Below are 15,843 nucleotides of genomic sequence, written 5' to 3' on the forward strand. Positions count from 1 at the left end.
AGAGGCTTCCAGACTAAGGACAGGACTGTGTGGCTTTCGGCTCCAGCAATGATGCTGGAGTATGCCAGCACTGGGAAGCTAAGAGTTTGCATTTTTGGCAGCTGATCCACATTTTTAGCTGTACAATGAGAGGCTTAGATAACTTATGTATGTGAGGAAACTGTCTAGATGTTCAAAACCCTCAAAGACTGTCACATACACAAGCCATTATTGCTGTTATACCATTACTACTACTTGCCATGGCCATTCTTTCTAGCAGCCACTATTTGAGCTCTGACTGTGTGCCTGGCACAGGGCTGGTGAACTGCATCTCATAACTCAAATCCTCACAATGACCCTACAGGGTCCTTAGCATTATCCTCAACTCACAAATGAAGAAGCTGAGGCTCAAGCAGCTTATATAACTTGACCAAAATGCCCTGGGTTGTAAGTGGAGAGGTCAAGACTCACACCCACCTGTTTCCGGTCTGCTTTTTGAATGACATTCACTTAATGATAGAAATGGTTCTGATAAGATGAGAGTTGTAGCTATGACTTCTCCACATCCTCCCTTTTCTCGGTGAGAGGCCGTCAAAAACTTCATGGAGAAGGCAATTAAAAAATACGTTTATTTTGGTGCCAAAAATTTCTGAAATCATGCATAGAAGTTTTTTTTTTTTTTTTTGAAGAGTTCATAAAAATGCCTACCGTGAAAAGCTGTATAGGGATGTCAACATTTTTTTTGCACCAAAATAACTATCTTATAATTCAGTTTTCTACAAATTGTCAAAGGTCCCCTTGTATTTGCCTAAATTTGGCATACAGGGTTATATTATGTTTATAATGGGAAACAAACATGTAACGAGTTTTTTAGTCTGAAAGACCTCTTTATATTCAGTTGCCTCCCTTTAGTAGAGGCCCCTGGCTGTCCTTAATTGCCACAGGGGCTCTTTCAGGAGGGCCAAAGCCTTCCCTCCCCAGAGTCACTTCTGTTCCCATCACCACAATCCCACCTGGGTGGCAGGCCTGGTGGGCATGGGCAAGGGGAAGGGTCTGGAGGATCAGCTCTGGTGGGGTCACCTTGGTCTCGCTGGGAAAAGTTAGAGACTCCAATAATGGTCCGCCTCCGCCTCAGGGTGGACTTGGGGTTGATGGCTGTCTCTGTGTTAAACAACGAGTGTCGCAAACTTGCGTGTTTATCAAACTGCTGCCCTGTAGCCAAAATAAAGACACTTGGGTGATCGTGGTCTCTGTTGAAAGCACAGCGGAAATTGGCCCGAGGTAGAAAGGAAAGATGATGGCAGTAGCGATGAGCATGAACAGCACCCAGGCAGGCGTCACTGCTTTCCCGCCCCTCCCAAGTTAGCCCTGAGCACACAGGCCACAACTTAGGTCACCTCTGAGTCTTAAGTGGCCTAGGGGTAGCGGGTTTCAACTGGCAACACACTGAAATAGATGGGATAACTTCTGAAACTCTAATCGCAGGACCTTGCCCATTACATTTAAATCCCTGGGAATAGGACTCAGGTAGTAGCAGTTTGTAAGAAGTTCTTTCTCTAAGCTACAGCCAGGAGCAAATCATTCGTGCAGGATGATGGGCTGATACTAGATGTTGCTGGACTGTGCTCTTTGCCTAGAAAAAGTCTCCCCCCACCCCCCCGGCCAGTGGAGGCCAGTGTCTCTCAAAAGGCAGCAGGCTGGCCCCGCTCCCCCCAGTCTAGGACGCAGCCTGATATTCTGCTCCACAGCCATCTGGTCATATTTGATCGTAGTTGGCACTTGCATGGGGACTGAACTCTAGTTTCCTTAAAGCATTGGGTTAGTCTTTGACTCCTGGCAAGTTGCTGGGGCACAGCTGTGGGGCCAGATATGGAGTTCGTCTCACTGTTTCTTATTCAGCAGTTGGCTGACCAGATCGTCCCCTGCCAGCCACACAGATGCACAATCCTCCCACCCGCACCCCACAAAGTGTCTCCACGGGCTGGACTCAAGAATAACCTCACTGACAGTAGGATGGATGTTTTGAAATGGCACCCAACATCACTGCGTGAGTCTCTCCTCCTCTGCCCTTATATGAGATACATTTCCCTAGGCTGTGGACTCTGTTTCCTGCCTCTGATTTCCCTGGATAGTGGTGGTGCCAGTGGATTACCGCATATCCAGGGAGTGACGGCCCTTTGTCGTGAGAGCTGTCCTCACTGTCTTTATCAACGTCTCCAAATGTAACGTGGGATGATGCTGGCTCCCAAGATCCCTTGGGTCCCTTTGGGTTACTAAGGTCTTGATTCTATCAGGTCCCTGGCCCCATCTCCTGAAATGACCGTCCCTCTTTGTTCTCTTACAGCTGATGGAATGGAGGGGGGCACAGGTTAATAACAGGTATGCTATGGAGTGCCGCTTGCCCTACAGTTACAGTCAGCTGAGCATCATTTCCTCACTCTCAAGGTTGCACTGCATTCTTCTTCTTTTTTTTACCTTTAAAAAATGAAATTTGTTTTAGTTGCTTTCTAACTACCTCCTTTCTTGAAACACTTCTCCAACAAACTGACTTCCGAAACAAACTGACTAGCAGACCTGGTATCTAGCAAAAGTGCCACATGCCTTTGGTCTCTGTCTGGTTGTGACTGACACTCTGCTTTGACCTCCAGCTCTCTGCACCTCACTCTGCCCCCTCCTATCCGTATTCTCAAACCTAGCTTTTGGGCACAAGAAGTTGTCTCTTCAAGTGAAACAGAAGTCACAAACTATCTTGCTATATAGGCTCCAAAGAGTCACAAGTTCCTAATGTTCTTAAGCCTTTCGTGAAGAAAATGTTACTTGCTTTCCGATGGTCCCAGGGTGGCAGTGCCCGTAGGGAGTGAAGAAAGAACAGAAAGAGCCCGCCTCTTCTGCATGCCACCATTCCCTGGCAAGAGCCATGACCATGACAATGCAAGGTGAGCCAGTAGCAGAGAGTGGCCCCCCTCCCCCAGCACCTGGTGCTTTCTGAGAGGGTGGTCTACAGTGGCATGGAGGGAAGCAAACAGATGGTGCTGAGCAAACTCTACCAGAGATGTTGATGGGCACAAGATCTGAGTGCGTGGAGCAGGGCTGAGGCCACCACTTCTCCTCTAGGATGGGTAGAGGGAAGGGGCCATTCCAGGCAGTTTGCTTGTCGGTTGTGGTAGACAGGCTCAGGGAGGCCTCGGGAGCCCTCACACCCTGGGTGGTAGTCTCATCCTCACTCAGCTGCCGTTTTGTAGGCTGTTGGGAAAGAAGGTGATGGGCAGGGTGTGCTCCCAACTGGTAATGAACTTGTGCCCACAGGATGGCTGTTTAGGCGGCTTGCTCAGAGGCTTCATCTGGGAGGCAGGCAAGCGTGGACAGTCCATCCAGCCAGGCACCTGCTGTGCAGGGCCCAACCTGATGGGGCCTCTGGGTGGCTCTGCTGGTGAGCAGAGGCAAACAGCAGCTTCCGGCAGGTTGTTTATACACAGCTCGAAGTCCGCTGTCAGTGGGTGCACACTGGCTCTCCCAGGTGGGGAAAGAGGCAACTCACCATCAATACAAACTGCAGACGCCTGGCAGCCTGGGAGCTTGGGCTGGGGGTGGGCTCAGGGACCTCATCAGAAGAGCGGAAAGTCTGCCCCAGAAGTCTGGCCTCTGAGTACTGTTGCTCATATTCTTCTGAAAGATAGCACAGTGGAGACACACTCTAGGGGGCCACGGCCACATGCTGGGCACAGGGAAGACCCATGAGCCAGGGCTCCTGCAGGCTGCCAGGCCTGACTCACATTGTTTCTTTAGACTACTTCCTCATGTCTGAGCAACTGCGCTTAGAAATGGGAAAAGCCCCTGCTTGCCAGGCTCGTGAGACCCGAGGAGGACAGAAAGTCAATGAATGCGAGCTGTGTGCGTTTGGGTAGCAAGCCCTTATGCTCAATGGCCTCCACCTTAAGCGTTCAACTCAGAGGCTCAAATGGCTATCTTGTACGGCAGGGTCCTCTCTGAGGCTCTGCAGCTTTGCAGGGCCTCAGCCACCCTACCAAGCAAATGACGTATGGGAAACAAGAAGAGATTTGCACCAGGAAGTCCAGTCCAGAATTTTGCCTTGACTGTCAAGAACTCTTACTTGAGCTTTTGTGAGCCTTGTCTCCTGCACCTTAGTCCCACTGTGCCTGGGAATCAGGTCCAGGAGGGCTAAGGTGAAGAGAGGGGAGGAAAGGAGTTAGCAGCATAGAAGAAGAGATGGAAGGTCAGGGCATGTTCAGGGAATAAGGATGCAAAAGATTTGAATGGGTTGGACTGAAGTGCTATATTAGACGCATAAAGGAAGAAAGCAAGAGTAAAGAACAGACTCTATGTACGTTTGCACAAAGACTTTAGTCTCATGGAAGCAGGCTTGCTCTGGCTGTTTTCCGGTTGTGCTCATTCTGTGCTCAGAGTCCTCGGCAGCCCTTCCAGGTGCTTCTTCAGCCTCAGTGCACACACCTTCAAGGGAGGCAAGATCTCTGCCTCCTGAGGCAGTCCATGCCTTCCGGGGAAAATCAGGGCTCTCAGGCCTGCCAGCAAAGTTCTGCCTTATTTGGAGGCGAAACCTACCCACGTCTAAGTTTTCACCCATAGCTCCTAATTGTGCAATTCTGCCCCAGGTAGCCACGCAGAGCACACTGGCTTTTTTTTTTTTTTTTCATGGAGGCGCTTCTGTTATTTGAACACAAGACTAATGGTGTCCCTTAGTATCTTCTTTAGGGTCACCAATGGCCTTGGCTGAGAGGTGGGAGTCCTCGCCTGTGATTCAGTTGGGTGGCAGATCATTAGTTTCCTATTCTCTCTGGGTGTCAAGACCTCTTTTACATTTATAATCCACTGAATACCTTGGGGAGTGATCCAGTCCCTTGCCAGGTGCTTCTGGATCCCCAAGGGTAGCAAGAGATGCAAGTCTTCACATTGAGAAGCTCAGCTTGGGTAGGTGAGCAAAAAAAGAAAAGGAAAAAAAAAAAAGACAAACCTAGCACTATGTACTTGGTGGGCCATTAGCTCCCTAAGAGGGCATGCGGGCGAGGCTATTGCAGGAGCAGAGGGTGTGAAGCCAGCGCGGGAGGCCCAAGAGATGCCCTCTTTGTCTGCCGGTGCTAGGATTCCAAAGGCAAGGCTGGAGGGAACGTGCATCCACTTTGTGGGGGTTTCCCATTAGGCTCTTTTTCTGTGACTCGCTTTACCCATTGCACTGCCCTGCCTCGGCCTGCTCTTTCTGTCCCTCCACCCCATGGATCATGGAACAGGACAGCCGGGGAGTGGGGTGGAGGTGGGTGGCAGGGGAGAAGAGCCCTGAGAACAGAGGCTTTTAGAATCGTTAGTCTGGAAGGTGAAGCAAGCTGGAAAATGTGTGCTTTTGTTTTTCCACAGGCTTTGAACCGTTGCCTCTTTTTCTCCTGCTGGTCCCTGTCCTCTTTCTTCGGTGCCGCCCTCCTGCCAGCTGCGCATCTCGCCTCTGCGCTCCGGCCGCAGCCCCCCTCCCTCGCAGTACCTTGCAACAGGCTCTGAAGATTGAGCTGCGCCTCTCGAAGCAGCTCCTCTACGCTCGGGGGCCTGCCCGAGGAGAGGAACACGTTCACTGGCTGTCGCCATGACGACCTCGAGTGGGCAGTCGCTGTCGCATTTTCCCGACCCGAGTTAGCTGCAGCTAAGGAAGGAGAGAGTCAGTGAGAGGCGCAGGCGAGGCGGGGGGGCGGGGGGGGAGAGCGAGGCGCCGCGGCCAGTAGGCGCCCGCCGTCCCCGAAGTCCCGCCCCTGCGAGGAAGGGGGGTGGGGGGACGCGGCGGCGGCGAGGCTGCGCTTAAAAGGCCGAGACACGCCGTCCGCAGGATTTTTTTTTTTTTCCCCTGGACAGATCGTGCCGCAGTCTGCTCGCTTCTCGCTCCAGCCGCTTCCACCCAGCCGCCCGGCAGCCTGAGCGTCGCTTTCGTCCCGTGCCCTGCGCCTTCCAGCCCCGCGTCACCGCCTGCCCTTCTCCGGTGCCCGCGACGAGGTAACACGCCCCGGGCCCAGCCGCCGCGCCCTCCGCCCCGAGCGCCCGCTTTCCGTGCTCGCCCCGGTGGGTGTGGCCCGGTCTCTCCCGCGTCCCCAGTCGCCTCACGTCGGGCCGCTCCCGCACCCCGCCGCCACCCTCCCTGTCCCACCCCCCCCGCCCGGAGACCCAAGGCCTCCGAGCTAATCAGGAATGTCCGAGGCGCCTGGCAATCTCAACAGCCTCCGCATGGCGAATGTAGCCCTGAGGGAAGAATTAAATGCCCTCCGCGGGGAGAACGCCAATTTGGGCCTTCAGCTCGGCAGAGCCCTGGCCGAGGTTAATTCCTTGCGGGGCAACGTCTCGAGCTTCATCCGCTGGCCGGGGCCCTCGGTGCCTGTCCTTTCCGAGGAGAACTTTGAGTTCCCGCTCGGTGAGATCGACGCCGCCCCCGAGGGGGAGCTGCCCTTCTTGTGCTGGCCACCCGCACGCCCTGAGTCCGAGTTTGTCTCGGATGATCTTCTGATTAACGTGATCCAGGATTGCAGTACCTTGGACGGGCCCACGGATCCCCCGATGCTGCCCATGGCGCCCCCGCCGCCCCCTCCCGCGTCAAAGGAGCCGCCCCCGCAGTCCTCTCAGCCACACCAGGAGCGGCCTGAGGTGGAGCCCTTCTCTGGAGACCCCATCTACCTGGCTGAATTCCTGATGCAGCTAGAGACCTTTATAGCTAACCATGAGGAACATTTTCCCCGGGACGCAGAGCGCGTGGCTTTTCTGATCACCTATTTCACGGGCCAAGCCAAAGACTGGGCCACCTCAGTCACCCAGGAAGGAAGCTCTCTGCGTACCAACTATCAGCGCTTCCTGGATGAAACCCGTAAGGAATTTTGTGGCCCTATCCCGGTCCGTTTGGCTAAAAAGGCCATCCGTAGGCTTAAGCAGGGAGATGGCCCCCTCCGCAGCTATGCGGATAATTTTCGGTTCCTGGCCCAGTTCTTGTCCTGGGATGACTGTCGCCTTCAAACCCAGTTCCTCCGGGGCCTGCCGGAGTCGTACCGAAAAGAGCTCTTATGGTCAACTGAAATGGCTGACCTGGAGGAACTGATCCTTGAATGTGCAGAGATAGAAAGAAAACTGCGGACCCTCAAGCCAATCCCGCTCACTGGGCATCGCCTGGGCTATGGCTCTTTGTCTTCTAACACTAATGAGGCTGAAAGTGAGAGTGAAGAGCACCACAATGGGGGTGAAGATGAAGCCACCCGCAGGCGCAGGCTTTACCAAAAAATCCGCCAGAGGCGCTTGAGATCTATGACACAAGAGATGAGGGAGAGGTTAGAGGCGGAGATGAGGAAGAAGGAGGAAGAGATGAGCAGAACGGTGGTGCTGGAGGATGAGGATGAGGATCAGGAGGTCGAGGTGGTGGAGTTAGATGAGGAAGAGCTGCAAAAGATAGAGGAGATGAAGAAGAATGACGATGCCCAGGAGGAAACAGAGGTGGAGCAGGAGCCAGAGGACACACCTGAGGAGGTGGAGGAGGAGTCCCAGGATGAAGACCTGGAGGAGCTGATGGAGATGGAGCCTGTCCTTGTGACCACTTCAACCCAGACCCCCAACGCTGTAGTTAACTTCCATGCTGAAAACTTCCTGGGGGCATCGCCTCCCATCATACAGCCTGGCAGACGGAGGAGCCAGAATCGAGCCCCACTTCTGGAAGGCCTTCCAGGCACCAATTCGCCATTCTACAGCTCACCGCCACTGATTCGCCGAGCCGGTCGCTTGGGGCAACGTCAGACGCGAAGACGACCCCCAGTGCTGTTCCGTCTCACTCCAAGACAGGGGGGCCACCGAGCTTCTCGGGGCCGAATTCGCGTGTGAGTGCTGGGGCGAGACGACCATCCACAACACACCCTTCTACTACACCCTCCTCCCTCCACCCTTGCTATTTGCTGCCACACCTGCCCCATCTGCTGACCAGTCCTTAAGGGAAATCCAGACCTGCAGAACCCAAAGATGAACTGTAGAACTCTGGACTACAGTGCCACCATGATCAGAGAGCCTCGTGTGCCCAGCCAGGGCCACCTGGGCAGGGAGGGCCAGCAATGGCTCTCTTCTTGTCCCATGGCTCAGTCCCACCTCCAGCTGGAGAGCAGGTTTCTGGGCCTCTTCTTGTAACTGAACTGGTCACCTCCTGAATTTCCCCTCTAGTTATTCCTCATCCTCGCCTCTCTGCAGTTAATCACCCTGTGTTTTACGATTTTGTCTTCTTCCTGGCTCACCAAGACTTTACCCGGTGCCTCACTGATCTGCCCCAGGGATTGAAAGGACAGGCTATACTGAACTCCAAAGCCACCGAGGTCAATGAGCAGACGGTGAGCAGACGCCATTATTTGTTCCACGCCACGCCTCCAGCAGAAGGACCCCACGTCTAGCCTACTGAAAGTGTGCCAAGCCACATGTCAAATGGACAACCTGAGACTTGTCAGGTTGTCACTTGCAAGCCGCTGTCACTTCGGCATTTGAGTTTACCTTCCCTCAGACTGCCATATCAGGAGCAAGTTGCCAGATCTGGGGCCTTCTCCTCTTACCACACTGCCCGTGAACAGAGCCCCACATGGCAGGCTCCACCTGTTTCCTTGGTGTTGCCCCAAAGGCAGGCAGTCAGGAGAGTTGGAGAGGGGGAGGAGGAGGAGGAGACTTTGTATCCTTGGGGCTAAGTGGCCTTTCCTTCCGGGACAGCTAGAGAAGGGGCCCCTGGCCTGCTCCTTATCTCCCTTCAACTTCAAGGACTCTAGTTCTGTGAGGAGAGAGGAAGGTTGGCTTCAGGGACGGCACCCATCGTACCCGCAGCCTTCATGTCTCTCACAGGGCAGTCAGTCCCTGGCCTGCTGCTGCGCCTCAGAGGGTGACTGCCTCCTGTGCACCCACTGCCGGGGTCCTTGGGTGCAAACCCAGGTCTCCCAATAAAGAGACCCGTTGCTTGCCTGGGGTCCAGAGAACACTGTTTCTGCACTGAAAACGAACATATTGACTATGTCAGCTGTGGCCACAAAAGGCCAGCCAATGTCACTGCTGGCCTGAGCTGCCTCTGGACACTGTTGTTCCTGCATTGGTGCCTGGCAGCTAGGCACGCACCACCAGGGTGTCTGTGGCCAGGGGGCAGAAAACAGTATGTTTAGCCTCTGTTCCTCACGGGAGTCTGACAGGCAACCTCAGCCCAGCCTTGGGACTTGGGGCCTGGAGGCCAGAGGAAGAGGAGCTGGAAGAAGAGGATTCACAGAGACCCAGTCCTCAGGCTGGTTTCTGGTGAGGTTCATCAGTGGAAGGTAAGATGCCCTCTTGTTTCTCAGTTTTGTTCGTTGGGCTGGGGAATTACTGGAGTTGGGTTCCTATAACCTGTTGCTACCTTTGCAGATGATCCCTCCACGAGATATGTAGCACATAGTCATTCTTTCCAAAAAAAAAAAAATTGGAAAATAGAGAAACCGAGAACAACAACAAACCCCAAACATTCTGAAGGCAAGCATGATTAACACTTTGCTATCTTTCTTTCTAGTGTGTTCTCGTCGTGTCTTTTCAAAGAGGAGATCATCCCTGCTAGCTCTTGATCAGCAGGATTTAAAATGGCTGCCACCTATGCAGTCATGCATGCCGAACAATTTATTTCAGCATTCTGCTCATTTGCTAGACATTTCAATGTCCGATTCTTTCCCATCCCCAGCAGGGCTAAAGGCAACAAGCCTGTAAAGACCATTTTTTTTTGTCTGTTTTTCAGCTTATTTCCTCAGAATAAGAGTTCCAGAAGGGGAACTGCTGTTCTTCGAGGCTGTGGAGCCTGGTTGCTGATGGTCAACACGCTGTCCCTGTTTCGCCTGTCTCCGTGGAGAACTACAAAGGGCAGGTGCCTCGCTCCCCATTTCCAGAGACGCATCAGCACAAACCCTGCCTGTTCCCGTGGTGCTTCTCACCCTGGACACTTGTGGCCTCAGCTGGAGAAAGAGCCGACCTGCAGTGAGCCGATTTGCAGCCCTCTGGGGGCAGGGGGCACTTGCGCTTCCCTTTGACCCTTCCCCCTTCCCCCCCTTTCCCTAATCTTCAATATTTGTTGTGTTGTAACAGCCACAGGAGCTGTAAAGAAGAACTATGGGTTCTGGGAGCTTTCCTGGGTTGAAAGAAAGGTGGGGGTGGGGTGGGAAATGCATGCAAGGGGATGAAGGCAGCCCAAGGACTCCCAGAGGCCCGGGAGGAAACTGGTTTGAAGTAATGTGTTATTGTGTTATTGTTACATTGCTGTGTTGTGAAGATAAGAAACTGCTCTGTATGCTTAAGCTTTCTCTCCTCAATAAAGATACAAAGGGTGTGTAAAGACTGTGTCTCTTTGTGTTCTTGAGCGAGTGTACGTAGGTGTCTAGTAGGCATCAGGTACCAGGTATTCCTGGGTACTTGCCTGAGTCAACTCTGGCCTGAAGTTCTGAAATTCTTAGATTGGGAAAATAAAGCCCAGAGAAGTCAATGGAACCTGCCTATAGTCCTGTGTACTTGTGGATTGCAGATATTGTGGGGATGGGAGTGGAATCCCTGTCTGTCTTGAAGAACAGCATTGGTTATGTGTACACACACACACACACCCCCACACACTCTGGAGTACAGGGAGGGAAAAAGGGGCATTCCACTTTAGGACACTAGATGGCGCTCTGAGACACCAGTCAGCTCACTGGTGAGGCTTTTGAAACAAATTCCCAAGCGCCTTTCTAGCAACATCTTACCCCTCCACTGCAATGTGCAGGGTCACACTCCACTTCATTCTAGGGTCTGCCGAGGTTGACTGGCAAAGAACTGGCCCTACTCCCCCAGAGAAAACAGGTAGGAAGCCTCGCTGCTGTTAGTCAAGAGTGTTGTGCCAGGCACTTTTATCCTGATAACAATCCTGGGGCGGGGCGGAGGGGAGGTGGCTCAGCACAAGGCAGGGCCAGGCACGGTTCCTACCTCAAGGTGAGCCCACTGAGGCTTACAAGAGAAGTCACTGGGCCAAGGCTGATGAGCACTGAGAGGCTCCTGTACAAGCTGTTAGATTTAGGACCACTGTCCCCATTGTCTTATATGACCAAGCTGAGCCCTTAGGTCTGCCCTTTGCAAGGGGGCCTCTGGAGAGACAAACAGTGGTTCTTGGGGCACGTTTACCTTGCCCCTCTGAGAGGAAGGAAGGCAGGAAAAGAGGGTGTTTCTGATTTCATGCCAGTTGCGTTCACCAACATAACTGCATTGCATGGCCACAACAATTCAGTGGGGCAGGTAATCTTTTTACAGTTCAGAGACTAGGTTCCATGGGGACTCCAGAACCTATGCTCTCTCTATTCTACTCTCTGTGCTATCTCCCAGGAAACCTCCCTGACAAACTTGAGCCTAGCCTCACTGGACTCTGGCTCTTTGGCAAAGTAACCAAGTATGCCTCAGGTGCTCTGTCTCTGGAAGCTCCAAGGGAACCAGGCAGAAGGCAGCTCTGCCCTGGCAGGAAAGGGCCTGCTTGGTAAGGCAATGCCTACTCAGCAATGGCAATGTCAAGTGTGTGGTTGGCTGAATATGCGTCTTCTGTGGATGAGCAAGGTTCTGTGATGTGGGCTGCATCAGCGAGCCCTGTGGCCCCTGCTGTGTTTCAAGGGACTGGACAAGGTCTCTACCATCGTCGGGATTTAAGCGTGGCATTGCAGATAGGAGTGGGTGAACCCAGATTGGGTAATGGCCAGTTGGAGCAGGTGAGTGGAAGTAAGAAAAACAGGATTAGCCTTGGCAACCCCCCCAGCTGAAAGTGCTATGTGGATAAAGAGCTCTGGACTCTAAGTCAACTCCTTCACTGACTCTGTCTGGGATCTTGCACAAGTCCCATCCCATCTGAGGCCACAATTTTCCTGTCTAGCTGCTATTAAGGTCCAGAGTGCAGGACATGGCTTGCTATACAATAGGATCTCCATCTGGTTCATAAATGAAGAAGTGAATCAATGGGCCAATGCATAGACCTAGAGGCAGCCTGCCGGGCGTCTACAGATGGCATGAAGCAGGTAGGCCTAAAAGATCCCTTCCAAAATGGAATCGAAAGCCACAATGAAGTCCCTAACCTGGAAGAATGTACTAATGTGACCTTTACTAGGGCTACATGTAAAATCTTGCATCAGGTTCAGAAAACAAACTGCAGAATCCTTCATGGGACAGATGGAGGTTAGAAGAAGCCCTTACAAATAAAAATCTGAGTGTGTAGGTCCGGCGTGGTAGCCTAGTGGCTAAAGTCCTCACCTTGCATGCGCCAGGATCCCATATGGGCGCTGGTTCATCTCCCAGCTGTTCCACTTGCCTTCCCGTTCCCTGCTTGTGGCCTGGGAAAGCAGTCAGAGAGGATGGCCCAAAGCCTTGGAACCCTGCACCTGCGTGGGAGACCCAGAAGAGGCTCCTGGCTTCAGATCAGCTCAGCTCCGGACGTTGCGGCCACTTGGGGAGTGAAAAAGTGGATAGAAGATCTTTTTCTCTGTTTCTCCTCCTCTCTGTAAATCTGCCTTTCCAATATAAATAAAAAAATTTTTAAAGCTGAACATGTGCGTTGATGGAGGTTCATATGGCCCAGCAGACTGGCAGAGCTGTTGGAGGTGGTAATGCCTTCCTGGGCACTCCCCATCTGGGGTTCTGGTTGCCTCAGGGGAGGGGACCAGGCTCTGCCTCACAGAGGCCCTTTTACGTGTCATGGTCAAGGAAACACCAGACTAACAGGAAGAAAGAAGGGGGTACTAAGGAAAGCAGAGGGGAAGATGTTTCTTCCTGGGAAGCAGGCTCAACCATTTCCCCATTCATTTTCTGTGAGAGGAAACTGCTGTCTGAGAGGCTGGGCAACTGGCTCACTTCTGAAGTTTGATGGTGACACCCTGAACCTATGCTCGAAACTTCTGCACTCACACACATGCTGATGGAAACAGAATTTCAATTACGAACAAATGCACAAACCCCCACAAAAACAAAAACAAAAAACCAGAGCAAAACAAAACAACCAACAAACAAAAAAGCCCAAACAAACCTTTCTAGGCAATTCTAACACCCAGTCCATCCCATGGCCGAACGGAGCACTGGGGACTAACTACCCCAGATGACATTTCACAGGGTGTTTGATTCTGAACCTTCCTGTAGTGGTCCCAACAGGAGGCAGCCCAGCTGACCTGTGGGCCTGATTTTGGACAGCCTCACTATCTGATTGCACACTATCTCTACTGTGTCATCTCCTTCCTTCAGTTACAGCGCAGACTAAGTGGTTAGGGCATACACGAGCAAGGAAGGGTCCACTGGCACAGAACACAGGCTTGTGCGAGCTAGCCCTTACCCTTCGGGGTAGCCTCGGCTAGCCTGTGACACCCTCTCCAGAGAGAAGCACCTCAGGGTGGGTGCAGAAGGATGGGTTCTGAGGAGCAGACATTTGGTTCAGCAATTAAGATGCTGCTCTGTCTCGTTTTTAGATGATGCCCTACCTCAGATCAGAGTGCCTGAATTCAATCCCGGGTTCTGCTTCTGAGTTGACCTTGCTGCTTCTGCACAATCTGGGAGGCAGCAGTTTGATGATCTAGATACTTGAGTCCATCACTCACGGTGGGGGACCTGGTTGAATTCTAGGCTTCTAGCTTTAGCCTGGCCTGGTTCTGGTAATTGCAGCATTTGGGAAGCCAATCAGAGGATGGAAGATCTTTCCGCTAATAATAATAATAATAATAATAATAATAATAATAATAATAAAGTCCAGTTTTGATAAAGTAGGTCCATCGAGAACCACAAAACTACAAAATTCATTACTGCAGCTGGCTCATGGTGGGAGTCGAAGTTGGTAAGGAATAATAAGGCCAGAGACTACCCAAAATATGGTAGGGGGAGGAGAGCTTCACCTCCGAGTAGCACTTCCTGCCTCCAGCCACACTAGGGAAAGCTCAGCAGGCCACCCCTCCCCAGGGATTCCACAAGAGCCAGAAACACAAAGCCCAGGGCTCTCAGTTGCCCTGGTAACAGGGGGGACCTACTTGGAAGAAAACAGTTTCTTAAAGGCTTAAGAGGGTGGATATTTCCTTTGACAGAAAGCAGGCCCAGACCTGCTCCCCCATCCCTTCTCCCCTTCTGGCCTGCCACAGGGTGGGGAGAGCTATGGCATGAGGGGTGGATGGGGTATGCGTGTTGGAAAGCAGAACCTTGGCTTTTTAATTCTATTCTTGCTGCGAAAGAGGTTAAAAATGGAAGGTAAATTGGTGGTGCTCTGCTGTATGGGACTTCAACACCACCAGACCTGAGCAGGGCAAGTATTCCTGGCAAGCCCTCAGGTTTTTTCATCACTTAGCACACAGAGATGGGGCCTGGTGAGGCAAGGAGCAGGTCACACAGTAACTAGAAGTTCCAGGCTGCCCTCCTGCAAGTTGAGTCCCTCCTCACTTCTCCTTCGCTTAGGTGACCCTACCAGCCTCTGGTTTCTTTTTTTCTTTTCTTTTTTTTTTTTTTTTTTTTTTTTTTTTTTTTTTTTTTTTTACAAAATCAACCGCTTTATTAATGTAATGCTAAACAGATAATTTACCCTTGGTTAGATAGACAGATTAAGCTTTAGTTTTATACATATGTGGTCTGGAATGAACATACTCAACATTTCCTTTTCTGCCATTACATTCATCTCTCTTCTCATTTACATCAGCCTCTGGTTTCTAAACCTTCTAATCAATCCACTAGCGCCTGCACGTGTGGAGGGTGCAGAGTGGAAATATCCTGGTCCTTTGAACTCACAGATCTAGTCTTGTTTGCTCCAATTCAAAAGCCTTTCAGGGACTCTCCTTCCTCATCGGGAGACCCTGGCCCTAACTTTGCCTTTCTTTACACCTTGGTTATAAACTACCTGTGCCATCTCATTTGCCCTCGCCACACTCCTTCTCTGTTCCATTTAGTCCAAACTCCAGACAGCCTGAGTTATTTCCATCTTATCCTTACCATAGCATGTTCTTCCATGTTCTTGACCTTTGCACATCCCATTCCCTCTGTCTTAAAAAAATCAGAAACCTGGCTCCAGTCCCACTGGCGGTCTCCTCAGCTCGAAGGCCGTTTTCTCCACAAATCGCCTCCACTCCCAAACCAGCCTGCCTTTTTGATTTCCCACTTAGAAATATCTGTGAACTTTTCGAACACCTCCTCACAGTCATTGATTTTAGAAAAAGATTTTTGCACTAAAGCAAACCATATTGAAATAGTTTTTAAAAAAATATCTGCATAATACATTGCATCACAAGATGTAGGTAGAAAAAAGTCTACAGAACAGGAATTCTAAAGTTGTGATAAGCATGGAAGGCTTTTTTTTTTTTGTTTTTGAGACACCACAACTATAATGTGAGATGAAAATATTCGTAATTTCTGTTTTTCTGTTGATGATAAAGACACAGACACTGCTATTATGATTATGGTTTGTTGGCCACATTCCTAAATTAAGGAACTGATGCATTTGTTTGTAGCTAGTGCGGAAAAGATCAAATAAATTTCCCATTCAAGTTCATACCCTGCCCTCCCTTCACCCCTTGCCCCATTCTCTCCATATACCTCTTGGAGGTCCATGGAGCTCAAATGCAGAAGCTCTGCCTTAGACTCTCAGAGGCATGACAATGGTTACCCTGTCAGCTACAGGAATAAGCTGGAGGCTGGCAGAAAGACAAGTGTGTGGTTTCTCTTTCAAGCGTTGTTTACAGAAATCATGAAGTCTGGCAGCTCCCTCTTCCTCTTGGTCCTGAGCAGGCCAGGGTGGGGCCGAGGCTGTCACACTGGGTTTTAGTTGGAAGCTCAGCACATATGCATCCTCAGAGTTGATCTGCTGCTACTTCTTTACCAGGA

The 15,843-nt window shown here is 51.5% G+C and overlaps 2 protein-coding genes across 5 annotated transcripts in view; one reads left to right on the plus strand and one right to left on the minus strand.

Moving 5' to 3' along the window:
* The window catches only part of NHSL2 (NHS like 2), a 72,962-nt gene that overhangs the window by 12,485 nt on the left and 44,634 nt on the right, over nucleotides 1–15,843 (minus strand). For 2 of the 4 annotated variants that reach the window (XM_058658778.1, XM_058658779.1), the window contains exons 2-5: nucleotides 5,489–5,644; nucleotides 3,518–3,645; nucleotides 3,027–3,222; nucleotides 1,060–1,191 (exon numbers count right to left, since the gene is read on the minus strand). In XM_058658778.1, the coding sequence (XP_058514761.1) occupies nucleotides 1,060–1,191; nucleotides 3,027–3,222; nucleotides 3,518–3,645; nucleotides 5,489–5,644 (612 nt within the window). Of the gene's footprint in view, nucleotides 1–456; nucleotides 1,203–3,026; nucleotides 3,223–3,517; nucleotides 3,646–5,488; nucleotides 5,645–15,843 lie in introns of those variants that run through there. The other 2 variants (XM_058658780.1, XM_058658781.1) reach the window with 2 other exon arrangements.
* RTL5 (retrotransposon Gag like 5) lies at nucleotides 5,982–8,331 on the plus strand. Its single transcript, XM_004592757.2, has one exon. The coding sequence runs from the start codon at nucleotides 6,181–6,183 to the stop codon at nucleotides 7,843–7,845; it is 1,665 nt and encodes a 554-aa protein (XP_004592814.1). The 5' UTR covers nucleotides 5,982–6,180; the 3' UTR covers nucleotides 7,846–8,331.

Source organism: Ochotona princeps, chromosome X (genome assembly GCF_030435755.1).
Source record: "Ochotona princeps isolate mOchPri1 chromosome X, mOchPri1.hap1, whole genome shotgun sequence".
Classification (NCBI taxonomy): Eukaryota; Metazoa; Chordata; class Mammalia; order Lagomorpha; family Ochotonidae; genus Ochotona; species Ochotona princeps.